Source organism: Drosophila serrata, unplaced genomic scaffold, assembly GCF_035046125.1.
Source record: "Drosophila serrata isolate PLE 108 unplaced genomic scaffold, ASM3504612v1 contig_116, whole genome shotgun sequence".
Lineage (NCBI taxonomy): Eukaryota > Metazoa > Arthropoda > Insecta > Diptera > Drosophilidae > Drosophila > Drosophila serrata.
In genome coordinates, this window is record NW_028257014.1 from 585,755 (window position 1) to 610,689 (window position 24,935).

Sequence of the window (24,935 nt, forward strand, 5' to 3'; positions counted from 1 at the left end):
CTTAGTGTTGGAAAGCGTACACAAAACCAAGAATTAGTCAAGTTCCGGAAACGCAATCAGCTGGTGCTTGGCAGAGGCACAGTGCTATATAACATGAACAGGTACTTGCTGAACATTTCCTACATTGGAACGACTTTTCGGTAAGTACATATTTGTGGATGCGCTGAATGCCAGACCCCTTTATCACCCTTCAACTCTTCGACAGTGGTATTCAGAAGACCGTGAACAAGTCTGAGCAGGCGCGGCTGGATACTAATTCCGTTCAGGGCTGCCTGGAGTTGGCCCTGCAAGTTTTCCGTCCCGCGAACGAGATACAGACTGTGCTCTCCAGTCGGTAGGTATACCCAATGGACTTATTGGGGCGGCTACAGCTACATACATATACGCTCTCTATTTCAGCACAGACGCAGGTGTCCATGCCCTGCACTCAACGGTGCACGTTGACTTGGAGCGGCGGGATGGTCAGCCGTACGACACCAGCACACTGACTGGTGTACTCAACCGGACGCTAGATAAGCAGCGCCTTCCGATTCGGGTACTCAGCACACGGCTGGTGGCCGACTCCTTCCATTGTCGCTACCACGCTATCGGGCGAACCTACCTGTACCGCATAGCCGTGGCGAAGACACCGCCCGCTACGGATGATAGTCACAGGCTGCGAAACCGGGGATACGAGGCCTTTATACCCGTGGAGGAAATCGATCGTTGTTTCTTCTTGCAGAGCCAGTAAGTCTTCTAAGAACGCAGCAGTTGCTCGGTTATACAAACTAAACTAACTATTGTCTTCTTTTCTACAGAAACCCTAGCTTTGATATCGAACGAGTCCGTTTGGGGGCTCAGATGTTTGTTGGTGTCCACGACTTTCGCACCTTTATGAGCGTCAGCCGCCAGAAGGGCCCAACCCGCGACAATCCCATGTTCACACTGCGTAAGATCGACGAGATCAATATACTTCCCGGCCGCTCTCTGTCACTGTCCTCGAACGCCAAGGTGGCCAACGAGACCTACGACTACTGGGACATCGAAATTAAGGCCAAGTCCTTCCTGTACAAACAAGTGCGTCGTATCGTGGGCGCTTTGATAGCCCTGGGCAGCGGCCGTATCGACGAGAAGTGCATCTATCAGATGCTGACCATTCCTTCAAAGAACTCGTGGGATCATCGGATACACCTGGCGCCGGCCTGCGGCCTCTACCTGTGCCGAGTGCACTACCGCGAAGAAGCGGACAACTAGGAGGGCTATTATGATACTGCTGTATGAGTTGCAGAAGCGGCTGGCCAACTTAAGGCCAACCACCACCGTCGTCACGACTGCCACCGGGGCTCGATACATCGAACCGAGGCGAAGGTCTTCCAGCAACGAGGAGGGTACGGGAACAGCTGCATCCGGAAGCCCACAACAGCAGCAGCTAGAGTCACGTCCATATGGCTTCGTTATAGACACCAAACCCGATACCGTGCCCGCCTGCATTCTAAGCGAGTTTCTCTACCTGGGTTCCCAGGATGCTGTGACCGCGGAGAATGTACTGAGATACAAGTGGACACACATACTTAGCGTGGGCATTCCGACCCCCAGCTTTGGAGATCTACAGCTGCCAACGCAGGTGAAATGCAAATACCTTCCCTGCCTGGACTTGCCCGATGCCGACTTGCTGCGCTATGTCCTGCCGGTGTCCATTGAGTTTATCGAGGAGGCTCGCCGGCAGTCGCCACAGGGTTGCGTGCTCGTCCACTGTAACGCAGGCGTCTCGCGCTCCGCCTCCGTTGTCATTGGCTATCTAATGCAGCGGCGCGATATGAGCGCCGAGGAAGCCTACAACCTCGTCAAGTCCTGGCGGCCCTGCATTCAGCCCAATGCGGGATTCATGCAGCAGTTGAAAAGCAGCAATAAAAAGTGAGTAATAGCAGCATTTTTGGTGTCTAGCTCGTTTGGTGGTGGTGTAGGCTCATTTAGAGCGTTTTTGTTGTACAAAACAATTCTTTTTTAATATAAACAAAGAATGAAATTTCTATTTGGTTCTGACAGCTTGGACACTCAAGATTCTTAAATAATCCTTCTCCTTCCAGCCTATACAAGGGTACCCAGGTGCTCTACGGGATTGAGCGGGTAGGAGGTAGAAGAATTCGGTGAGCTACTGCGTCCCTTGAACAGTAGCTTAGTCAAGCCCTTGCTAATTGGCCTTTGGTGACCATTCAGGTTCCTGTCCGTTAGCTCTTTTTGGGTCAGGCGGCAGCGGCGGTTGAGATCGGAGGGCGGATCACCTGGTTGGTGCTCATCAGCCGGGCACGATGATTGTATTAGTCTGGCCAGTTTTACGGCCTCTTGGGGCTCCTCTTGAACGAACCGTTCCTCCGTTACCGTTGTCTCAAATTCGCGACCCAAAGACTCCAGCACGCCAAGCTTGGCCTTAAGTTGCTCATTGGCCGTGAATAGTTTTCGTTCCACTCGATGAATATCCGCCACCTGAGCAGCCAGCTGAGTGTCCAGCTTGTCAATCTGAACCAGCACTTCGCTCTTAGTCTCGTACACACACTTCACCTGGTGTCTTCGCACCTTGGAATGTAGGCTAAGCAGCAGCTCCTCCTCCCGCTGCAAGTCTTTGTTCACTGCGTGTATCTTCTCCAGCCAGTACAATCGAATTTCGTCCTTGACGGCTTCACCTGAATCGGCGATCCTGGAGTCCATTTCTGAAAGGGGGTCGTAAGCGACTAAATCTTAGATCTCAGTATGATCCTTTACCTGCAGCCCCATCCTCGTGATTATTGGGGGGCCCCTCTATGGAGCTTAGTCGGGCGGGGTGGCCATTGTCCTGGGTCTCCTCTAGATCCCTCAGGTACGTTTCGAGCAGGTAGTTCTTCCCCAGTTCGCGTTCCCTTACGCGGTGCTTCTCCTCCTCGATTTTTAGTATCTGCCGGTCCTTATCGCTGGCGGAGAATCGGTTTAATCTGGGTTCATGTGCAAGAATAGTTGTGTAACTTACTGCAGCATGGACATCTGCTGGAGAATGGTCTCGTCCTGCGCAAGGATAATGTTCAGTAGGCCCTCATTTGGCGAAATGTGGGAGCTCTTCTGCTGCTGCTGCACTCTTCGGCTTCTCTTTGGCTGCTTGGGGTTGGCCTTAGTCATGCCCCACTGATCCAGCTCCATAGTCGCGGGCAAAACCTTGCTCTTGCCTCTGCGCCGAAAGCGCATGCTACGCGAACTATCCACTGGACTGCCCATTCCACTGTCCTTGTCCGTCGTCGGTGTATGTTTGCGGGACGTAGCGGTGGCCAAATGGCGTAGCTGGAGCTGGTACTGGAAGAGGGTGAGAAACGTTTAGCTGAGGGTGTTCGATCGTTCGATCGCGATCTGTTACCTTCTCCTCATTCGGCAAAGCGTGACGGCTGGCGATAACATCGCAAAGCCTGGCACTTCCGTCCAGGTACTCCTCGTAGTTCCGTTGCTTCTCGACGATTGCGTACTCCTGAGGGCCATGGACGGCAGGTGCGGGAGAATGGCTCTTCAAACCTTCCTTGCGATACATCTGCTGTTGCTGGAGACTCCGGTAGCTCAGAAGCGCACAGACCAGATCGGCGCAGGTAGTGCTGGCGTCCACGCCGGTTATCCAGTGCTCCTCTCCATCGATCCAGATTGGCAGGTTGTCCCCGTCTTCATCCTCCTGGGAGGCAAGCGAATCCAAGTCACCGTCAACTGGCAAGCTCAGTTCCAGTGCGGCAATCGTGGGCTCAGTGGTCAGGGTGGTCATGTCTGCTGCTGGCATTCTGTGGAAACACCGCGTAGAGACTAAAGATTAGCTAACACTTCACTTCATTCCGAACAAGTGTCCGACGGGGTATGCAAATTCGGGTATTGTATAATACGCGACGAGCATTTAACGGTTTTGGCACCGGGCGAAAGAAAGCATTTGGTGTAATTTATGCGGCTTCTGCTGTGTTCCCAGTGAACCCTCTGTGACACCCAGCTAACCCCAATCCCGCAGACAATTGGCTAACAGTTCTTCTTCCACTGTGTAAGAATCTGGTCCGCCATCGGTGTTAACAACGTGTCAAGAGATCGGGTAATTAGCCAATTATGTAAATACGCTGGTGCCTCTGTCCACTCAGAACACATGTTCACATTTTGTCCGAGATAGGATCTCCAATAAACTGGAGCAGACTAATTCACGCTCTGGCGGGGATGTAAACACCGCGGATGACTCATGGCGAACTGCATTACGAGCGTGATCGCCCGGGCCTGTTACAGATTCAACTTTCTCGCGCGCCGCTACACCTGTCCATTGGAAGAGCGAAGCTCAGACCCAGGCAGGCAACGCGAACCGTGTCTTACCACAGCACTCGGCGTCATCGCAACAACTGAGGCACAGCGCGACCAAGTCCGACTTAAGACCAACTCCAATCGGGCAAGAGAGAGAGAGAGCGAAACCTGGCCAAGAGAAGAGCACGAATATAGTGGCCAAAGCTTGGCGCAGAGCTTGTGAGGCAAGAAGCTAGGCTCAGCTCGTAGCAGCACCTTTTGTTTTTCTCTTCGAATTTTACGGTATCGTGGGTAAGTTGTATAAAACGGTCGTTCAGTCGGTCGAGCCACTCCCCTCCACAACTGATGCTACGTTAAGATATTCTTGGCTGGCTTTCGCCACTATTATGAAAGACCGAAAGACCGACCGAAACGGTGATGGCGCTACATACTGTGGTCCACTATAATTACGCTCGGAACGAAGAGCTTGACCGAACAGAAACCTGGCCGTACTGATACTGTTGGTGGTGCACCACGGAGCAGCTACGAAACCACACTGACTGAACACTCCAGCTTCTGCTAGACTTAATTGCTGACTGACTGACTGACTGCTACCCGAAACTCCGAGGTCCAACTATGCTCGATTATCATTTCAGACAAGAAACAAACAAGTATATAGACGACGTCCGAAGTCGAAGTCGAAGTAAACTAATTTTCAGACCGCAAACGGGAAATCTTTCCAGCTCGTTGCCTTCATCCATCTTTCGCGGCTTCTTAGGGTCATTAAAAGTCAACAATTCTCAGCAATTAAGCGAGAAAACATTGAAATGGAAAACGCCAGCCCCGGCCCAGCCACTCCACTCCACTCTACTCTACTCAACTCCATATTACCGCTAAGTGTCACTAATGCAAGTAGCTTGGAGAAATCGAAAAAAGAAATCTGACTAAATCTACCATCTACAATTTAAGTAGTGTGTAATCAGCAGGGTATTTAGCAAAAGTGATTTATGCTGCGACTGCTATAGATGTTAATTGTGGGACTTTCCCTTCAAGTCTCCTTTAAGGCAATGTTAGTTACATATGTTATATGTACTGTAGTACAAGATTTTAAGCCTGATTGATATCATTCCCAAATAGCAGCCTGAAAAATATTCTTTTCGAAGCAGATTGGTGATGGTTGACAAGTTAACCGTATCCCCCTCTTGCAGGAAGCATAAAGACCAACCTACATATAAAGTGTACATATAAAAGCACTGGTTTTCGGAGCCAGTGCGGTTGGTTTCTTTTTGTTTACTTGATAGCTCCGCTTGGCTTTTGGCCTTTCATTTTCATGAGTTACAGTTGAGGTTCTTCGATTGGGTGCCTAAAGACAACACTAAACCGGTATGAATTGCATGCATAATGCATAAATGTTTGCCACTTAATGCATTTATGTGCCTGTGCCTGTGGACCTGCCTGCGCGCCTGTACAGGCTGCCGGAGAATGGCGGCGGAGCTATGTATGTATAAATCAAGCATTTTGTAGGTGCGACCGAATACGAATACGAATACGAGTACGAATCTGAATCTGAATCTAAGTCCAAATCTCAAGCCCATTTGGCCACAAATAGTCTGCGTACTTGTTAGGCCAACGCTCCACCTGCCCGACGACTGCCTGGCTCGGCTCTTGAAGTGGTTGGTAAGCATTACCAAATTTGATTAGCGAACTACTCTTGTAATCGAGCGGATCGCTCACCCAAATTGGCCTGCGAGGCTCGCCGATGTGGAGTATGAGGTGTAGAGACACACATTCCACGCGCCTATATGGAAACCGCTGAGAATGAATGTTCTAAGGGTTCCCCCAGATATCAGGTTGCCTTCTGCCTTCCCGCCCATTGTTCGTTCGTCTTTTGTTGTGGGTCAAGCAGGCGCTTAAATCCGGTTGAGTCACCTGCAGAGGAACGGCCGCATTAAGTGCATCCTGCGAACCTCCGTTCCATGCAGGAACGGGTGTATTGTGTACAAATAATAATAAAAACAAAAGCGAGCGCCTGGCATATTACGACATCATCTAGGCCGAGGCTTTGGCTCCAGCTGAATCTCTCTCCTCTCCAGCGGCTGGATCGCGAAAAGTGCTCTCAAAACAAGTTGTTCCGAGCTGCCTGATGCATGACGATGACGGCGACGACGACCAGTTGCCAAACGGGCGTCAGCGAGCGCGGTTGAGATCGAGCCAAGTACGCTCTGTGCCAGTGTCCCAGCGGATCGGTTTGGACTGGATTGCTTTGTGTGTGCGTACGTACAGTATTTGGGAAACAATCAGGCTTTTGGCTTTCAAGTGCGCCCACAATGAGTGATCTCCAGCGGAAACGAACTCTATGATCTGTGTATTTGTGGTTGAATGGCCCAAAAAGTATGACGCTGGCTTTGAACTGTCGGGAATCCACTTTCCTTCCACTTGGGTGTTACGTCAGTTTCCTCTTCCAAACATTGTCAACTGATGCAGTAACCAGAGTGGCTGTGGATGTGGATGTGCCTGCTCCCCGATTATGGCAGTGGTTGCAGCCTACGGTTTCGGCCAAGATACATACCCGACTCTGGCCTAAGAGCTGGGGGCGTGACACGAGATGATCGGTGTGCTGACCTTGCTGCGCATGTTTCGGGGCTATCGTGCTGCATGGACCGCCGTGCACGCAGCCATCTCTGGGGGCCACGCCAAACTGGTTTTGCTTCCTTTGCCCGCCTAGGCGCTGCTACCCACATAAATATATATAAGTGTGTGCGAGTGGCGTTCAATACACTGCGGCGGTTGAGACGTAGCCAAGTATGACGGACAAGTTGTCATTAATGCGAAAACGCTGGCAAAATAATTGCAAATCCACAAATGTACCCAATAAGTTAAACAATTTCGCGACTCTTTCCCCAGGCAACCACAGCAACGGAGCCCATGAAAGCCATTCCACTCACAGGAACCATCACACACCGCCGCCAAGATGCCGCGCAAGCTACTAAAATTCCTGATCATCTTCGACAACACCTCGCTGCTTTACTTCCCCGGCCAGTTCCTGTCCGGCCGAGTGCTGATTGAGCTGCAGGATGAGACGCCGGCCTTGGGCCTCCACTTCCATGTCGTCGGCGAGGGCGTCGTCCGCAACGGACGAAGGCAGGAGCGGACGTACGACAAGGAGAACTACATAGATTTCCGAATGCGTCTGCTCGGCGATGTGGACCAGGGTGGGCCGGCCATTCTCTCGCCAGGAATACACAGCTTTCCCTTCAAGCTCGGCCTACCACTGGGACTCCCCTCGACCTTCCTGGGCCGCTACGGCTGGATCCAGTTCTACTGCAAGGCGGCCCTGCGCGAAAACAACGGCATTATCCACAAGAATCACCAGGTGTTTATCGTGATGAACCCAATTGACCTGAATCTGGAGAAGCCAATACTAGCGGTATGTACATGCTTGTTAAAATGATGCAGGACAATGTGAGCTTCCATGTTCTTCCTTCCGTTTACAGCAACCTTTTACCTGCGAAGTGGAGCACAAGCTAGGCGTTGTGTGTGTGGGCGGCGGCCAGATCAAGTGCCGGGTGTCGCTGGACCGGGGCGGCTATGTACCCGGGGAGAATATTCTGGTCACTGCGTTTATATCCAACTACAGCAACGTGTCCATCAAGCGGACCAAGGCGTCTTTAACAGAGGTGCGTCCGTGATCCTTACTCTCTAAACCACTTAATCTTAATCGAAGTCTTGCAGACCATCGAGTACTTGGCGCGCGGCAAGGTGGTGCAGACGGAGAAGCGGGAGCTGGCGGTCCTGGTGCGCGGCAAGATCAGACCTGGCGGGAAAGACGAGTGGCACAACGAGCTGTACGTGCCGCCCTTGCCGCCCACTAACCTGCATGGCTGCCATCTGATCAAGATATCGTACGACGTCTTCTTCGTAATCGAGCCAAAGTCCATGGAGAAGGAGATCAAGCTGCAGCTGCCGATCGTCCTGGCAACGTATCCCTTCCGCAACGCCAGCGATGCCGCCAACGCGAACACCTGGCCGGACTCTGTGCTAAAGCCGGACACGCACACGCACTATCCGTCAACACTGCCCATATTCCGGCCCTGGCTGCACGAGAAGCCGAGCGAAGCTTAGCCAAGCCGGATCGGTCACCATCACCGCCACATTTTAACCACGATTTGCGCCATAAACTAATTTTAACTTATTTAACTCGTACGTGTCGTTTCTAATGTGTTTTACCCACTGTGTAACTGTGACCACTTGTTCTTTTAAATTGCGTAATGATTAAAATTAAACAATAACTTAGTTAATGTTTTTGAAAAAATGTTAATATTGTGGACAAAATGATGCAAAATAATGTCTTTGAATTGGTTTGAAAGTTGGCTAATCCCAGACAAAGTTTCAGCAAAATACCGACAGATGGCGTGAGCACGAGTTTTAGTCTGAAGAATTTTTAGCAATATAAGTGCAAAAACACGCTGGTCACACTTTAAAGTTTATGAATTAAATACAACAATAATAATGAAACTAAAGAAAGAATTTGCATTCCACAGCGTTTTGTGGCTAATCCTTAACCAATGCCAACTCACCTGGAGCGATTGCGGCTGTCAGAAACTTAACAGAGAAAGCATCGCTGAGAACCAGCCAGCGACAGTGCCGAAGCAGGTTTGCCAGCAGAAGGCTCGCGGGGCCAATAGCCACTACCGAGATTACTATGGCGAGCTGGAGTCTAGAGACGAGGCGCACGTTGAAGAGGAGTTCCCAGGCATGTCTATCATTCCCGGCGGCACCGTAAGCGTGGGTACGGACAAGCCGCACTTTGGGCAGGACCGGGAAGCGCCCAAACGAAAAGTGAAGGTTGCGGACTTTTACTTGGACAAGTACGAGGTGTCGAATGACGACTTCGAGCAGTTTGTGCTGGCCACCAACTACACCACGGAGGCGGAGCGCTTCGGCGACAGTTTTCTCTTCAAGACCCTGCTGGATCCCGCCGAACAGAAGCAACTGGAGGACTTTCGTGTTGCCAGCGCTCCGTGGTGGTACAAAGTCAAGGACGTGAACTGGCGGCATCCATACGGTCCGGCCAGTAATCTGAATGGCTTGGGACAGCACCCGGTGGTGCATGTGTCTTGGCGCGACGCCAGGAAATACTGTCATTGGGCCGGAAAGCGGCTTCCCACTGAGACAGAGTGGGAGGCGGCCTGTCGCGGTGGCAAGGAGGACAAACTCTATCCCTGGGGCAACAAGCTGATGCCCCGTGACCAGCACTGGCTGAACATCTGGCAAGGCGAGTTTCCCGATGGGAACTTAGCTGACGACGGCTTCGAGTACACCTGCCCCGTGGATGCGTTCCGACAGAACGTCTACGATCTCCACAACATGGTGGGCAACGTGTGGGAGTGGACAGCGGATCTGTGGGACGCCACTGATGTCAGTTTGAACCCAAACCGGGTGAAGAAGGGCGGCTCCTATCTCTGCCATAAGTCCTACTGCTACCGTTACAGATGTGCCGCTCGCTCTCAAAACACTGAGGACAGCTCGGCCGGCAATCTGGGCTTCAGGTGTGCCAAGGATGCGTGATATGTGATTGTACGTTAATGTATTTTGTACGTTATTGGGGACAATGTCATACAAACTAGTTAAGAAATTTGTTAATATATAGCAAGTTTGATTTATATAGCAATTTTCTCATTTTCCCCATTTCCGTTCCGTTCCTATGAAATCCAGCTGTAAAGGTACTTTCCTGGCCTCGCATAGCAAGCTCAATTAGATAGAAGGTTCTCTGGAGTCCAATTCCAAGAAACAATTAACCTGCTCCTTACACAAGTGCTTTATAGGTTTAATATAATAATATTTTTATTCCACTCGTATATGTAGCTTACTCCGGTGCTGGACATCGTTTACTTCGTAGTTAATGTTAGGTTAATGTGTATATTTTCGTATATTGCTGACTGACTGACCGCCCGATTATCATCGCTGCCATTTGGGGCTTGAGTGTAACCTTTCAGATTCTGACTATGGATGCGCAACATACATGTGGATGAGTGTGTGCTGTGGCTAGTGCTACGGTCTAATCCTAAAGTATACAAAAATACGCTCAAATGCATCCACTGATACAACATTGCTGGTGCACGCATGGCGGGTATGGATTCGGGGTGGGGATCGTATCGAATTTACAAAATTCTAGAGCTAAGATGGGAGCTAGGATATACTATGTACAAAATCAAAACTTATGGGCTAGGCGACTGACTCTGTTGGGTAGCAACTAAGATATAAGCCGAGTCCTGGGCGACCTCCTTCTCCTTGGGGTCGGGCTGTGTGCATTTTCAGATGTTTCGCTCGAAAAATATCACAATGCAAGTCTGCTGCTGCTGCTGGGGATATGCCAATTTCGGTTAGTTTGGGTTTCCGTTTGCGGGGGCCACAGCTTTAGGCGAAACGTTAAGGAACCGTCGTGGGTGGGGAGAGGCCGGGGTCTGGAAGACGTGACTGCACTTCTCCAAGTTAATACTGAGCCACAATCGGATCGCAGCTGCTTCAGGCTCCAACTCCGGCTGCCGCAGACAGTTGCACCGCCTGCAGCATGACTGTCTTCAGCTCCCGAGCCAGGCTGTTGATGTGGACCACAGAGTCGACCATCTCCTGGACAGCACTGCCGCTGGGAAAGTGCGCCGCCGCCTTCTTCGACTTGGAAACGCAGGTCTTAAGCGCTTCGGACAGGCCGTTCGTGCAGCGCAGGATCTTCTCGCGGAGAACCTCTTTCGAGATGTTGCGATGCACGTTGTCGCCGATGGTCACCAGGTTGTGAGCACTGACCACTACGAACTTGCCGTAGGCAATGAAGAACTTGGGTGGCTGGTTCTTCTCCACCGTCTCCAAGAACGAGTCGATGGCCTGCATCAGGTTGCCCATGTGGGTGGAGATCTGCTGGGCGTAGTAGCGCACCAGCTTTTTGTCTTTGTCGGTCATCTCCGGCGACTTGCATGGCGTTGTGGCCGTTGCCGTTGGCGTGGTAGGCACGGAGCCCGAGCTGGACACAGATCCCATGGCTGTGCTCTCGGCTGTGCGGATGACCGTGTCAAACTGGGTCTTCAGGCCAGCGGGGATGGCCTCGCGTAGAGCCTGATTCTTTCTGGCGGCCGCATCCTTGGACTCGAAAGCCACATAGTCGTAGTCCTCAAGCCATTCGGCGCTGCCACGGCTGCCTTCGACGACGGAAGCTCCTCCGTTCTGCTGCTGCGCCTGGCGCTTGAAGAGCAGAGAGGCGTTGCCCTGGATGAAGCTGGTGGTGGAGCGCACGTCCTCGGTGAGGGTCTGGGCACAGGCCATCAGCTGGTCAAGGGCGTCCGGCGGACGACAGCCGTGCTTTTCGTCACTGCGCGCTAGCTGCTCCACGGACCAGCCACCCTGGGCGTCCAGTGACTCAGAAGAGTCATGAATCAGCTTATTGGCGTCTCGCAGAGCGCGCACCAGCGGTCGCAGCTTGAGGGCCAGGCCGCGGTCCTCCGAACGCGTGGCATTACCCAAAGCTCCCTCTCCGAACTCGGCCAGGTCGTGCAGGGCGGTGCGCAGCCGCAAGGCGGCCAGCTTCAGCTCCATGATGGTCGGTTCCAGCTGAGCTCGAGTGCGCCAGTTGGGCACAACGAAGCTCAGCAGCCGGCTGATGGCGGCTGTCGTTTGCAGCTGTAGCTTGGCCAGCGTTTCCAATGCCGAGCTCAGCTCCAGGGGCAATTCTTTGGGCGTGACCGTGGAGGCGACCGAGGCGCAGGCGGAGGCGGTATTGCTGGGCGCAACACCGTGGTCCTGCTCCTGCAGCGGCGGTAAAGGCGAATCGTAAGCGAGACCGCTCTGCTGACGACGCACAGGCAGGGGATTGCGCCGCGGTATGTCATAGTCGGGCATGTTGGCCAGCGAGGAGCGATTAGAGCTAGAGAAGCTCAGCGACAGGCTGTCACTGGTCAGCAGCGAGGATGCGGAGGTGCTCGGCGTCATCTGGGTCATTAGGCCGGCGGAGATCAGGGGTCGGGGCACATCGTAGGACTCTTCCTCAATGGAAGCCGGCACGCTTTTTAACGACTCGAAGCGGGCTGACAGGCTAGTGGGCGTTCTTGGGCCTCCTCCACTCCTGGGGCTGTCATAATTCAGCGGCACAGGCGTGGCGGGCTTGGGGATGTCGTACGTCTCGAACTCACTGCCACTGGGAGCGGCAGCACTCCCGTTGTGGGACATCATGCCGATGGCTCCTAGGTTCTGGTAGATGCTTTGGTTGCTGTACAGCTGCTGCTGCTGCTGCTGCTGGGGTGTGCGGGGGCTGGCCGTTCCCGTGCCTGTCCCAGATCCTGGAGAGTAGTTGTAGATGTAGACATCACCGTGTCTCTGTGGGGTTATAACCTGGAAGAGAAAAGGGGAGATGAGACACGAGTATCACTACTATTACTACTACTACTACTACTACTACTACTCGGAGTAGTACCCACTCCCTCGCCCTCTCCCAGCCACTCGCTGGCCTATCGATTTTTCCGTCTGCCTGCCCCATTCCGCTTCAGAAAAATCCACCTGGGTGTGGCTGCCATTCCTCACCTGGTCGGAGCTGCTGCTTCCTATATTTCCCTCCTCTTGTTATCACATTTTGTGCAAGTGCAAGGTGCACTTTGTGCAAGGAGTATAGAGAAATAGAGTAGAAAAACCGAAAGGATCCGGCGTGGTTAGACGTCGCTCTGCGGCGTATAAAACTCGACTGTCGAGTCCCTTGAAGCCTTCGTCGAAAGTCGGGAAATTCACTGCGAAATTCGTTCTAGTTTAGACGCCTGCGCAATGTATTTCCATGGAATAGTGGGGCCTGGTTCAAGTCGCTTCAGTGTCAAGGTAAAGGACCTCAGAAGGGCCAGCAACAAAAACAAAACAAGGAAGGCGGTGGTGGTGGAAAAAACAGGAAGTCATTGCAGCAAGGTATATGTAAAAAAAATCTACTACTGCAAAGGTTTTCCTACTTTATACACATGAAATCCTCTAACACAGGACCGCTGTCCGAATTTAAATTAATGGCTTTTTGGCTGAGCTACGAGATTTGTAAGATTTGGTTTTAGGACAAATTTTCATATAAAAATATTGGTAAATATCTACTAAAAAATGGTATTACAATTTAGTCCGAAGCGAAAAACGCAGTGAAGCAGTCATTTCCGACCCCATAAATCATATATATTCTTGATCAGCATCAACAGGCGAATCTTCCTAGCCATCTTCGAGGCAAACTAATTTTTTTCGATTTTTGCAAAATTTTATAAGGGGTTACATCGTTAAAATTGTCAAAAATTGGCAAAAACTGTGTTTTTTAAGACTGTAAATGGAGTATGCAGATTTATTAACGTGGCAAAAACTAACACAGGACCGCTGTCCGAATTTAAATTAATGCCTTTTTGGCTGAGCTACGAGATTTGTAAGATTTGATTTTAGGACAAATTTTCACATAAAAATATTGGGAAATATCTACTAAAAAATGGTATTACACGTTAGTCCGAAGCGAAAAACGCAGTGAAGCAGTCATTTCCGACCCCATAAATCATATATATTCTTGATCAGCATCAACAGGCGAATCTTCCTAGCCATCTTCGAGGCAAACAAATTTTTTTCGATTTTTGCAAAATTTTATAAGGGGTTACATCATTAAAATTGTCAAAAATTGGAAAAAAACTGTATTTTTTAAGACTGTAAATGGAGTATACAGATTTATTAACGTGGCAAAAACTAACACAGGACCGCTGTCCGAATTTAAATTAATGCCTTTTTGGCTGAGCTACGAGATTTGTAAGATTTGATTTTAGGACAAATTTTCACATAAAAATATTGGGAAATATCTACTAAAAAATGGTATTACACTTTAGTCCGAAGCGAAAAACGCAGTGAAGCAGTCATTTCCGACCCCATAAATCATATATATTCTTGATCAGCATCAACAGGCGAATCTTCCTAGCCATCTTCGAGGCAAACTAATTTTTTTCGATTTTTGCAAAATTTTATAAGGGGTTACATCGTTAAAATTGTCAAAAATTGGCAAAAAACTGTGTTTTTTAAGACTGTAAATGGAGTATGCAGATTTATTAACCTGGCAAAAACTAACACAGGACCGCTGTCCGAATTTAAATTAATGCCTTTTTGGATTGGTTATGAACAATCGAACCTGCAGCTTTCGCAAAGTTAAATAATTTTCTTGTTTAAATTAAAAGTGAGTTAGTTTCAGGAAGGGGAGTGCCTAGTGGTGGACTATGGGTCTCTTTAACCCTCTGTGCTCAATATATTTTTGATGTATTGGAAATAACTCGGTTCTAGCCATATGTTGGCTTCCTACCCGATTAATGATGAAATATTATCGCGGCAACATATGCCAAATTCATCAGGTTGGGCCGCAGGAGAGTGCCACGCACCACAGAAGAGCCACGCCCTCGAATAGAATCGATTCCCATTTAAGGAAACCCTACGGAAGGGGTACCCCGAGGGGATCGCTCTCTACCTGAAGTGCTGTCCTGCCCGGCTGCCTTTTGTCCAGGCCTTTGAAGTGCCAATTGACGCGTAACACGAGTCAACAAAATGCCAAAATAATAAATAAGAGCGGTCCTAACATCCCTCCGGGCAGCTGCAGCTGCAACTTCCCTTCAGGCTGAGAGGAGGACTCGAATCCGAGCTCTGCTGGAAGTTGGGCTGCCTGGACCGCGTCTTATCGGGGGAATCAGGGCAGCTGGCGGCATTTCTCGAGAGGAACTAGACCACCTGAATGTACGTTTGGTTGTGCAATCTTCAAAATGGGACAAAGCCCAGCGGGATTTGTTGTCTGTAGTCTTCGGGTTTGGCTCTTTATGGGTTTGGCTTTCTGGCTTCCTGGCGACCCACATGCTGGGCCCAACTTTCGCGTGACTTTTCTTGTTAGTGCAACTTTTTCCAGGCATCAACATGTATCAAAGATTTGTGTATTTATGACACATTTGGGGCACTCTCCATGGGTTGGGCCATCGCCGGGTTTACCTTTCGTTCTTCTTTTTAATGGCCGACTGTTTGAATTCTCCGCAGGTTATGAGTAATTCCAGATTCTGGCCGTGTAATATTTTTTACTACACGTTCTCGTTTAAATTCCAAACCCGAAAACAGTAGCAACGAGAGATTGCCATCTCCTGGATACATACGCAGCTTGTTCCCTGCATTTCAATGCTACCTCAGCACATCATTCGGAGAGCTGCCCCCCTCGGATAGTCCTCCATATATTTCGAAGAAAGAACCGCAGAAAGTACACACAGCTCTCGGGGTTCTCTTCGTCAAACTGCCTACAAAAATGCAGCATTTTCTCACGTACGAAACGTCACAAGGAAAGAAGATTTTTACGGAAAATGTTAATTATCGCGGGAGGAGAGAGAATGAAAGAAAGACTAGGCTTTCTTCAAAGGGATCGGGAGGATCTTCTCAGGTTAAACTGAGGATGTGTCCAACAAATAGGTGGGTTCCTTGCTTGGCACCGTGGCAAAGTTTTCCGCGCTTTCTCAGCGAATCCGCATTGCCCGGCTCCAGCTGCAGCTCCAAAGCTGAATCCTCGCCAGTTTCCGACTTTGGTCACGCACAAATCTCTGCAGAATCCCAAATACCAAATACATAAAAAAGCAAAGGAAAAAAAGAGTTATTGTGGCTGCATTTTTCACCATTTTTGGGCAGTAAAAATAAAAATGACATGTTTTGCTCAAACGCAGAGTCGAAGAGAGCCTCCTTCTCGCCCGTTTTGGCTCTGGCCATAAATCTCCATTGGCCATTGGCCAGTGGCCAGTGGCCACCTGACTTGGTCTTGGCTTCGAGTTGATGTGAGGTGCGTGACGAGGCGGCCGAAGGAGGAGGAGGTGTTACTGACTCGTTTGTGGGTTTAAGGAACTTGAAATTGTCACACAGCATTTGTATCTGTATCTGGCGGATTGGCTAACGGTGGAGGCGCCTTTTCCTACCCATAAGAAGTGGTGTCTACATGTGGGATGCCCAGAGTACGGATATATGTTGGGGCCACTGTCCAACGATTGCGCAACTTTCAGCGGGGCCAGACATTTCCGTTCTCAATTAGCCCAAAGACTATGGAATGTCGCCTACTTCATGCTCAAATCATTAGCCTTCAAAGGGTTACGATCTTTTAACTTTAGAACAAGTAAAGCAGTGAAGCAGTCATTTCCTAACCTAGCTTCCTTCTTGTTAGTCATTAACCCATATACATATGTATATTCAAGTCATTCCCGTCAGAGGTTCTCCCACAAACCCCACAACACCTAGCCTCCACCATGAATTGGGTCAAAGAGAGACTGCGTTCCATCTCACGCACTTGAGGCATCTGTATGAAACGGTCAAGTGCATGTCCAATCCGATCCCATACATTCCCCACATGGCTTTTGACGCCTTCAAGTGGTGAGAGAGATAGGTAGAGAGGTTTTCCCAAAAGTCAATAAAAATCGAACAGCAACAAAAGGCAGCGCTCGCTAAGCTCTTATGGCGAAAGGTTTCTCTTTAAGATCTTCAACTGCAATGCCGTCGCAGAGCGATTTGCAGAGCTCCTCCTCCTCTCCAGCAACATTTGAATTTGAATTTATGGTTTCACTTGCCTCCAGTTAAGATTGATAGCTGCCGATAATGCGAGGAAATGTTTACGACTCTGTAATTTGGGTTTCATTTTATTTGATTTGCCTGCGAGTCAGTCAGTTAGTCAGTCAGTCATTCAGTGAGTTAGTCAGTGGCCAGGGAAAGCGAAAGTCATCGTTTATGCGAGACCAAGACCAAGACCGAGTCCGAGTCCGAGTCCCAGTCCCAGTCCCACTCCCAGTCCCATCATCCCACCGCAGATGGTGGGCGTCCGTCCGTCTCGAACGCCAAAGGTCAGCGAGCTTTAAGCCAAGCCTGGTGTCTGCCGGAGGTCTGGTGTGTGTGCTAATGATCAGTTTGGTCAATTAATTTGATCCGTTGTGCAAGCCAAGACTTTGATTGGAAGAGAGGGCGGGAGGTTCAAGTAATCTCATCAGAGGACGAGCAGGGGCTGGGGTCAGTCTCTTGGACTGGCCGGCAGCCAGCAACTCTGTAGCAAGCTGCAGAGCAACCACATCCTGTTATCCCTCCTGCTGGTAGCTGAGGCAGTAGCTGGCTCTCCATCACTCATTGATCTTCCGATCCACAAATTGTTCGTTTCCTTTAATTTCCAAATCAAATCGAATCAAAGTGAGAGAAATGCAAATAAAACGAATGTCCAGCTGACAAATTGGCGAGTTACGAGCTCGGGGCGGGAAACCGAAACAGAAACCGAAACCGAAACCCGTTGGACAGCTGCCATGGACCCCAAGAGGCTAAGGCTATACCCATGGACCATGAGAGGATCGGCTCTGCCACAACTCTTATTAATTGCACAATTACGACACGCAGTTGATGTGCGGGGAGCAGCAGAGATGAAGATGGCGGAGATGCAGATGAATGGACCATGGACCGCGGACTCCTCAGAGCGTAATGATGGAGCGTTGGGAACGGGCCAAAGGAGCCGAGAAATTACTTTCTTTCACTTTCCCGACAAATATCATAATTCAGTTTCAGTAGGCACTACTGCAGTGCAAGTTCGAGAAGCCCAAGTTTATATACCCTTGCCGTTTGCAATTGAATTGGATAGGATAGTACTGAAAATCAATAATAATGAAGATACAAAATTTTACAAATTTTTATACGACAAATCAATGATTTAAGAATCTCATTACTCTGCCAAAAAAGCGTTTATTTTAGTTCGGAAAGCTTTCCGATGCTAGTTTTTACTAGATTAATAAATCTGCATACTCAATTTAACATTTTTAAAAATTCCAAATTTGGCCAATTTTTGACAATTTTAATGATGTAACCCCTTATAAAATTTTGAAATTTTGACAAAATTTCGAACATTTTATTTTTCTACCAGGCAAAGCTAGATCGATTCAGCTGAATATATATGATTTATGGGGTCGGAAATGACTCCTTCACCATTTTTCAGGCATCTGACTAAAATTACAATACCCTGCAAGGGTACAAACTGCAGAATCAATTAAGATCCCTGCGGCGGAGTCCGGCCAAGCGGAAAATTAAGAAATTGACAAGTGAGCCGGGACGAGAACAGATGGGACTGCTGGAGGACCTACCTTGTTCGGTGAGACGTGCCAAGATCTCCTCGCGCCACGGCCCTGCGCCGACGTTGACTCCGTTCCCGGACCGCCGCAGCTGGACGAGGCCGAGGCCGCACTGGTGATGGATCCGTTCTCGTAGATCTCCGCCGAGCAGATGGAGCTGTTCAGGGTGGCTGTGCTGGCGGCCAACGAGGGTATGGGTGAGCTGGCCGGCGACGGAGAGAAGCAGCCGGAGTCGTAAGAGTTCAGGATGCGTAGGCGGTTGCCCGGACAAAGACCCTGGAATAGAGTTACGTGAAAAGATGAGAGAAGTAGTTGACTAAGGAATAAATCAATTCTATGGCATTACGTATATTTGATTGTATTTTTGGGGGGTACTGAGCTTTAGGGGTTTCCCTCGAATCTCTAGCAATAGGGTGGACTCCGACTGGACCCTCCTTGAACACCCAACACGATCGGCTATAAATGGTGACTGGTGTGTGGACCCATACTCATTGATCTCAATTGGTTTTGATTGGCTTTTAATCAACCTCAATGCTGTATGAATTATTAATGAATAACATGTGTATATGTACATATAAATTGTATATATCCCACGAAAATGCAACCAAAAGTTCCGAGTTATAGCAACATTTCTGTGTGCAATGTTCATTTTTAATTGCGAGCCCCATCTCACATAATGTCGTGTCTGTTTATTTCACAAAATTCCATCGCAATGACATGTGTGTAATTTTTCTCCAAAGAAATATGTGCCAAACATCAAAAAATCGGACAGAAAATCTTGTCAACATGTGTTTCAGCTTGAAAAAGTTTCTTTTCCGTTGACTTTTTGGCTGTAAATATTTATGCCACACTTTGTTGCTGCTCGGATTGCTCTGCAGCTCTCGACACTCAATTGGCTGCCGTTTTTGGGTTAATTGTTTCCATTAAAAAGCCGTGTCTACTTTTTAATTAGCGACAATTGGCCGCACTCTATGTAGCCATAGCCATAGCCATAGGTATCGGTATCTGTATCGGTATCGGTGTACATATCGCTCCGAGCACTACTGATTTCCATTTTGATATATGTTTTGACACCATATCATCACTGATCGGCCCGGCGGTCAGGCGGCGCCAATTGAGTTGTTAATTGAACGAACAACGTGCAGAAATTTTTTAATTTTTTGCCCAGCTTTGAAAAGTGTTTGGAGATCTGGGGATTGGATTGTGGGTTGTCGTGGGGGGATTGGTCAGTCCCAAGGCTGCCTGGGGCGCAGCGATAATTAGCAAAAAATTGGAAATTGAGGCCACATCGATCTTTTAGCTATGGGTGCGTTTGATAAATGGTATAAATGGTATGGGGAGAAAGTATTAGTGGAAAAAGATCTTCGAAATGGGTCATGGGTAACTTCCTTTACAAAGTATACAATTATTTTACACCGTAATGTTCCTTCTCCGAAAGAATTCTTCATTCCATGCATTTTCTTTCCGCTGACTTTATAAAAGTTTAAACATACGATGTGTATTTTCCATCTCTGTTTGAGTATCATTTCAGTTTGCCTTCGAAATCAGAGCAAACAACTTCGACCGCATCCAAAGATAGTGTTGTGTGCACTGCGGTAATCTTGGGTAATGGTTATGCTCACGCCCCGTCCTGCCCGATGTTAGCTCTTTCCCTGATAATCGCTGCAGCCACAATTAAAGTGCCAAAAATGTGTAATTTACAAGAACAACCAGCCCTGAGAAGGGGTATGTATGGCTTTCCCGCATGCAGCGGGCCACGTGCCGCCAATGATGATCATGATGATGATGACGAGGCTTTCCAGCTTCTCGCCTTGGACTCCAGACAAAACAAAAACAATTAAAAAATTAAATTAAAAATTGAAATGAGTTTTTTTTCTAGCCTCCCGAATGGGATGAAATGGAGAAACTTATGCAAATGCTTTCGATTGCTTAATTACGAATGCAGACAGAGCCCAGACGCAATCAGGGATACATTAAGAACCAAAACAACAAGGGAAAGACGAACGAAAGACAAAGGGGAAGGCGTTTCCCTGTTAGCCCTGATGAAGGGTCTCCTCCGTAACCCAACTCACCTGTCGGTTCCGCAGGGAGCAGAGCCACCAGCCCTGAATGCCCTCCGTGTCCTGCTCGATGACGGTGAGGATGTCGCCCTTCTTGAAGGGCAGCTCGTCCGGCGTGTCTGCATAATTATCGTAAATGGCCTTGGCATAAAGTTTCTGCAAATAAATCAAAAGCAAAAAATGAAACAATTAATGTGTATTCTTAAATTATCAGAGTGGTCCATTTTTGCTCTTCTAAGAAGCCGCAAAACCACACATTTCCAGTAGAATTTAAAGGAAGATTCGGATTCCCCCTTCTTCAACTTTGACTTTCATCATTCACAAGAAAGCGCTCCTGGCCCCATGGTGATCTTTGTTCAGCTTTCGTGTTTTATGTTTTTAGCATTTTATGGTAGCGAGTTTTGTGCCTCAAAAAGAATGCAAAAAACTGCAGAATGCCGAAAAATTCAAAAAATAATAGAGAGCGAGAGAGCAAAACAATGGGTTTTGGTTTTTTGTTATTTATTATTTCCTTCATTAGTTTAGCTGGAATTTCAGGTCAACTTTTTTGGGTAGGTTCTCCTTTATCCGCCTTTGTGTTTGTGTTTGCCTTTTTGGTGGTTAGAGAGCCTGTGGGCATGTGGACGAACAGGCGGGGTCAGGGGGTTAGCTGTCAAGGATACGAGTGATGGGGACTGACATCGAAGAGCTCTGCTATCTGAGTTTAGGTAGCATCACGGTAAATTAGTATCGGAGAATCATTCTCACCACCAGGAGCCAAACATAAATATTGATCTTTGGGAACTCAAAGATTTGTAGATTGTAAAGAGAATGAGCTCTGGAAGCTACCAACCCACATTAATTCCACAAATAGTATGCCATGTACCTAACTCACTGACCGCGACTGTGACTGCCTTTGGGGCAAAAGTTTTGATTTGCTTTTCTTTCGCTCAATGAATGTGTAATTGCCGCTGTGTGTGTGCGTGTGTATCTGTGTGTGTGCCAGTGGTTAGGAGTTAAGAGCGTGGTGCTTTTAATTCCGCCACCGCAACGTATAAAGAAATTCAAAAACAACAAGAAAGGAAACTAACTTTAAAAAGCCTCAGTTTATATACCCTTGCAGTTTGCAATTGAATTATATCTGATCGAAAAACGATTAAAAACAAGCTTGAAATATTCAGATTCTTTTAATAAATGTTATATATTTGTATGGGAAAATTTGGTCTAAAACCAAATCTTAAGGAACTCGTAACTAAGCCAAAAAGGCATTAATTTAAATTCGGAAAGCGGTCCTGTGTTAGTTTTCGTAATGTTAATAAATCTGCATACTCAATTTACAATTTTAAGAAATTCAATTTTTTGACAATTTTCGATAATTTTATAAAATTTTGCAAAAATCGAAAAAATTTTGTTTCTCCCGGAGATGGCTAGAAAGATTCGCCTGTTGATGCTGATCAAGAATATATATGATTTATGGGGTCGGAAATGACTCCTTCACCACATTGCATGCTTTTGAATAAAATTATAATACCCTGCAATGGTAGAAAAAGAAGGAAATCGAGACGTGACTACTCCTTACCTCCTTCACCGTTTTTTGACCCACTCCAATCTTTGCTCTCTACCCATTCCCTACACGGATGAAAATATTCAATTAGAATTGATTTCAATTCAGAATTTATGAAGTAAATAAGAAATAGTTGAACAGGCAAGAAGTTCCTAAAAAATTAAACTTAAAATCACCTATGTTTTAAGCGTAGTTAGTTTTTGGTTAGAAGCGGTTGGGTTTAGTACAACACAAGTTGAAAAGAATCTCCCTATTATATTTTGGCATTCTTATCCCAAAAGAGGCTTAAACAAAGCCTTGCTATATATTCAACTACTGTTTCATGGATTCAGAATAACTCTTTTATAATCGGTTTAATTAAAAGATAAAACCCCTTCATTATACCAATTATTCCCAGTGCACAGAGAGAGAGAGGAAGCCAGCGAGCGATTACAAATCGAGCATTCAATCGCTGCTGAACTTTCAACCCGCGACTCGGGCCTCTGATACCACCACTTCACGTCCCGGTCCAGGTGAGCGGAGTGTGGTTTCGAAACCCGTTTCTTTTTTTTACCTGGCTCACCAGCTATTCATTCTACTCTTTAATTTGGAAAGCGCGGCTACTTCGGAGCTGGAAGCGAGAAATGTTCAAATGTCAAAAGAAAAACGAGCGCACTTGAAGTTCATGTGCGCGGAGTGACACTTGGCTCAGCTCGGATCTCAGATGTTTGTTGGGCTTGGAGCTCGACTGGATTAGACCTGCTTTCTTCGTGGCCATCTCAGTCTTTCTCCTCCTCCTCCTCCTCCTCCCCCTCTCCCCCTTTTGACACAGCGCTAATTGAAGGGGCAAATATTTGAAGGCGAGAATTGGAAGATTTGAAGTTCCGCCTGTGTCTGGGATTGACTTGTGGTAAAAATTAGGGGCCTTTTTACAGTTGTTTGACTGTTTGTTTGTTTGTTTGTTTGGGCGGACTTTAATTGGTTTGCTCAGTGCATTCCTCTGTGAAAGAGATACGGAGAACGGAACTAAAAAAGTTCCCAACTCCACCACTCAATCTCAACCTCTGGCTCAAACGCTGCTATAAATCACAGAAAACCGATTTACATGTTCCATGGATTTTTAAATAAAAACCATTTCAGCCCCAGGCCAACTTCTCTGATTTTTTTTAAAGAAAGAAAAGGAGCTGTTTTTAATGACGGTCCACAGCTAATCCCCTCATCAAAGAGTCAGCAAATTTTGTTAAGGCAAAGAAACTCTGAGCTCAGCTCAAGTTGTTTATGTATTCCAGGAGTAGCTGCGATCCACGATGTCTTGAACATTCAATTACTCAAACCCCGAAAATGTTTTCTTTTTTGCACATAAATAACCGCCGAGACGCAGTTCAGTTTTTAAAGAAAAAAAGCGAAGAAGCCGCCAATAAACATCTTAATGGGCACTTGAAAATCAACAAAACTTTGTCTACTCCGACACAAGATGACAATTGGTTTTATCCAGTGGTCGTTAACCGGATTAATGGAGCAGGGAACTGTCCCTATTGCAAAGTCCAGTCATTTCGATGGCCTGGCAATAATTTCAAATAGAAAAGTGAGCTGATAACCTACCAAATCCCAACCCCTCGGCAGCTGATAATATAGAAAATAGTCTGCAGTCAAGCGAAGCGCTCTCGCGTGACAGATAATATTTATTTTGGCAATTTTAATTAACAGAATTTGTTGAAAAATGAAACTAATAGAGGAATTTGATCAAAATTGAAACAAAAAGAAAAGAAGACCGACTTGACCACAAATCTATTATCTACCAGCCCTCGAACGCGTCACTTTCCATCGGACTTTAAACCTTGGCTTTGGGTCATGACTGATTAAAGGTTTCCTGAGAAACGAGGAGAGTTACGAAAACGTAGAAATGATGCGAGGAATACATTTTTGGGGTTACTTCTATAATAAAACGCCATATGTCGTTGTCATCGCGTTGAACTGGTTTTCTTTTGCCGTCCCAGTGCGAAAATAAACAAAATGTTTACTGCTCTTTTTGGCGGCGGCCTTTTCCTCACATTTCGTCAGCAAACTTGTGTGTGCCAAAATATAAAGAGTAAAAAATAAATAAAAAACAAGAAAACAAAGCAAACCCCGAGCAGCCGAAGCTTGTATACCCTTTTAGTTCGTAATTTAAGCAGGGTCAGTTTTCAAAATCGGCCATAACTACGTCAATAAAGAGTTTATATTAATTCGGAAAACGCTCCTATGCTAGTTTTTATTACATTTACAATCTTAAGTAATACAGTTTTTTGCCAATTTTTTGACAATTTTAATGATGTAACCCCTCTAAGATGGCTAGAAAGATTCAGGTGATGATGCTGATCAAGAATATATATGGTTTATGGGGTCGGAAATGACTGCTTCACTGTGTAAACTATTTTGCAAACTTCTGACTGAAATATTAATACCCTGTAATAGTATAAAAATAAAGCAATGCCAAGATAAGCAATCCGTATATAATGTGGTGTGACAATAAAACTTCAAGCCAGTCAGTGAGCGGAGAGAAACACGTTCCGAGACGAAGACTGGGTCGAAATCGGAACCGATTCGGAATCGGTTGGGGTATTGATGCTGAGCAGCTTTGACAAGTGCATGGAGCTGCTCCCGCCTCATGTCAACCCGGGTCAGCACTTGGCGACCGTGCACTTCACTGACTCCCCCCATATTAACAATAGATTCTTTCTGCCTGGACAGGCCCAAGTCAATTGCAATTGCATTCCACAGACGTCTCCCTCATTCAATTTGCATTGCTCAGTTACCTCAACTCGGGCAAAGCGCTCTCAGGCTTCAGTTTATATCTATATAGTATGTACAGAGCATGTATCCAGAGCAAAGGGTAATTCAATTGAGCAAGTGAACTCTGTCAATAGAGTAGTTTAAAGAAGTAAAAGTTAATTTAAAGAAGAAATAAAAAAGTGCTTCAATATACTCTAGCAAAATCTAAAA

General features: G+C 47.4%; 6 protein-coding genes across 12 annotated transcripts in view; 4 read left to right on the forward strand and 2 right to left on the reverse strand.

Annotated features, from left to right (window-relative positions):
- On the forward strand, positions 1-1,909 carry LOC110178826 (tRNA pseudouridine synthase-like 1). The gene is made up of 4 exons (XM_020946093.2): positions 1-140; positions 206-334; positions 400-726; positions 798-1,909. The coding sequence occupies exons 1-4, from the start codon at positions 94-96 to the stop codon at positions 1,231-1,233; spliced, it is 939 nt and encodes a 312-aa protein (XP_020801752.2). The 5' UTR covers positions 1-93; the 3' UTR covers positions 1,234-1,909.
- On the forward strand, positions 1,244-7,631 carry Mkp (MAP kinase-specific phosphatase). The gene is made up of 2 exons (XM_020946094.2): positions 1,244-1,893; positions 7,141-7,631. The coding sequence occupies exons 1-2, from the start codon at positions 1,244-1,246 to the stop codon at positions 7,163-7,165; spliced, it is 675 nt and encodes a 224-aa protein (XP_020801753.2). The 3' UTR covers positions 7,166-7,631.
- LOC110178829 (ras association domain-containing protein 10) lies at positions 1,958-5,169 on the reverse strand. 2 transcript variants are annotated; one of them, XM_086825875.1, is made up of 5 exons: positions 4,330-4,425; positions 3,359-3,764; positions 2,981-3,297; positions 2,740-2,924; positions 1,958-2,687 (listed from the first exon to the last, which is right to left on the reverse strand). In XM_086825875.1, exons 2-5 carry the CDS (start codon positions 3,761-3,763, stop codon positions 2,068-2,070), a joined length of 1,527 nt encoding a protein of 508 aa, XP_086682001.1. In that variant the 5' UTR covers position 3,764; positions 4,330-4,425; the 3' UTR covers positions 1,958-2,067. The 2 variants fall into 2 exon arrangements, with proteins under 2 accessions (XP_086682001.1, XP_020801754.2); XM_020946095.2 differs by having other exon boundaries at positions 3,359-5,169.
- On the forward strand, positions 7,141-8,529 carry Vdup1 (arrestin family protein Vdup1). Its single transcript, XM_020946091.2, has 3 exons — positions 7,141-7,663; positions 7,731-7,913; positions 7,969-8,529. Exons 1-3 carry the CDS (start codon positions 7,208-7,210, stop codon positions 8,356-8,358), a joined length of 1,029 nt encoding a protein of 342 aa, XP_020801750.1. The 5' UTR covers positions 7,141-7,207; the 3' UTR covers positions 8,359-8,529.
- A 215-nt stretch (positions 8,530-8,744) lies between these two features.
- Positions 8,745-9,907, forward strand: LOC110178823 (formylglycine-generating enzyme). Its single transcript, XM_020946090.2, has one exon. The coding sequence runs from the start codon at positions 8,746-8,748 to the stop codon at positions 9,802-9,804; it is 1,059 nt and encodes a 352-aa protein (XP_020801749.2). The 5' UTR covers position 8,745; the 3' UTR covers positions 9,805-9,907.
- Positions 9,908-10,054: 147 nt separating this feature from the next.
- The window catches only part of p130CAS (Serine_rich_CAS and FAT-like_CAS_C domain-containing protein p130CAS), a 38,584-nt gene continuing 23,703 nt past the window's right edge, over positions 10,055-24,935 (reverse strand). For 4 of the 6 annotated variants that reach the window (XM_020945913.2, XM_086825869.1, XM_020945911.2 and 1 more), the window contains exons 2-4: positions 20,444-20,587; positions 18,384-18,647; positions 10,055-12,615 (exon numbers count right to left, since the gene is read on the reverse strand). In XM_020945913.2, coding sequence (XP_020801572.2) covers positions 10,762-12,615; positions 18,384-18,647; positions 20,444-20,587 — 2,262 coding nt within the window. In that variant the 3' untranslated portion in view covers positions 10,055-10,761. Of the gene's footprint in view, positions 12,616-12,804; positions 12,988-18,383; positions 18,648-18,717; positions 19,648-20,443; positions 20,588-24,935 lie in introns of those variants that run through there. The other 2 variants (XM_020945912.2, XM_086825870.1) reach the window with 2 other exon arrangements.

Excerpts from the sequence above, each read along its gene's own strand:
- LOC110178826 (XM_020946093.2), top strand. The coding sequence starts at position 94 with ATGAACAGGTACTTGCTGAACATTTCCTACATTGGAACGACTTTTCG. Across the intron at positions 335-399 it reads CAGACTGTGCTCTCCAGTCG|CACAGACGCAGGTGTCCATG; the intron begins GTAGGTATACCC and ends TCTCTATTTCAG. Across the intron at positions 727-797 it reads TGTTTCTTCTTGCAGAGCCA|AAACCCTAGCTTTGATATCG; the intron begins GTAAGTCTTCTA and ends TCTTTTCTACAG.
- Mkp (XM_020946094.2), top strand. The coding sequence starts at position 1,244 with ATGATACTGCTGTATGAGTTGCAGAAGCGGCTGGCCAACTTAAGGCCA. Across the intron at positions 1,894-7,140 it reads TTGAAAAGCAGCAATAAAAA|GCAACCACAGCAACGGAGCC; the intron begins GTGAGTAATAGC and ends CTCTTTCCCCAG.
- LOC110178829 (XM_020946095.2), bottom strand. The coding sequence starts at position 3,763 with ATGCCAGCAGCAGACATGACCACCCTGACCACTGAGCCCACGATTGCC. Across the intron at positions 3,298-3,358 it reads CTTTGCCGAATGAGGAGAAG|TACCAGCTCCAGCTACGCCA; the intron begins GTAACAGATCGC and ends ACCCTCTTCCAG. Across the intron at positions 2,688-2,739 it reads TCACGAGGATGGGGCTGCAG|AAATGGACTCCAGGATCGCC; the intron begins GTAAAGGATCAT and ends ACCCCCTTTCAG.
- Vdup1 (XM_020946091.2), top strand. The coding sequence starts at position 7,208 with ATGCCGCGCAAGCTACTAAAATTCCTGATCATCTTCGACAACACCTCG. Across the intron at positions 7,664-7,730 it reads TGGAGAAGCCAATACTAGCG|CAACCTTTTACCTGCGAAGT; the intron begins GTATGTACATGC and ends TTCCGTTTACAG. Across the intron at positions 7,914-7,968 it reads CCAAGGCGTCTTTAACAGAG|ACCATCGAGTACTTGGCGCG; the intron begins GTGCGTCCGTGA and ends GAAGTCTTGCAG.
- LOC110178823 (XM_020946090.2), top strand. The coding sequence starts at position 8,746 with ATGAAACTAAAGAAAGAATTTGCATTCCACAGCGTTTTGTGGCTAATC.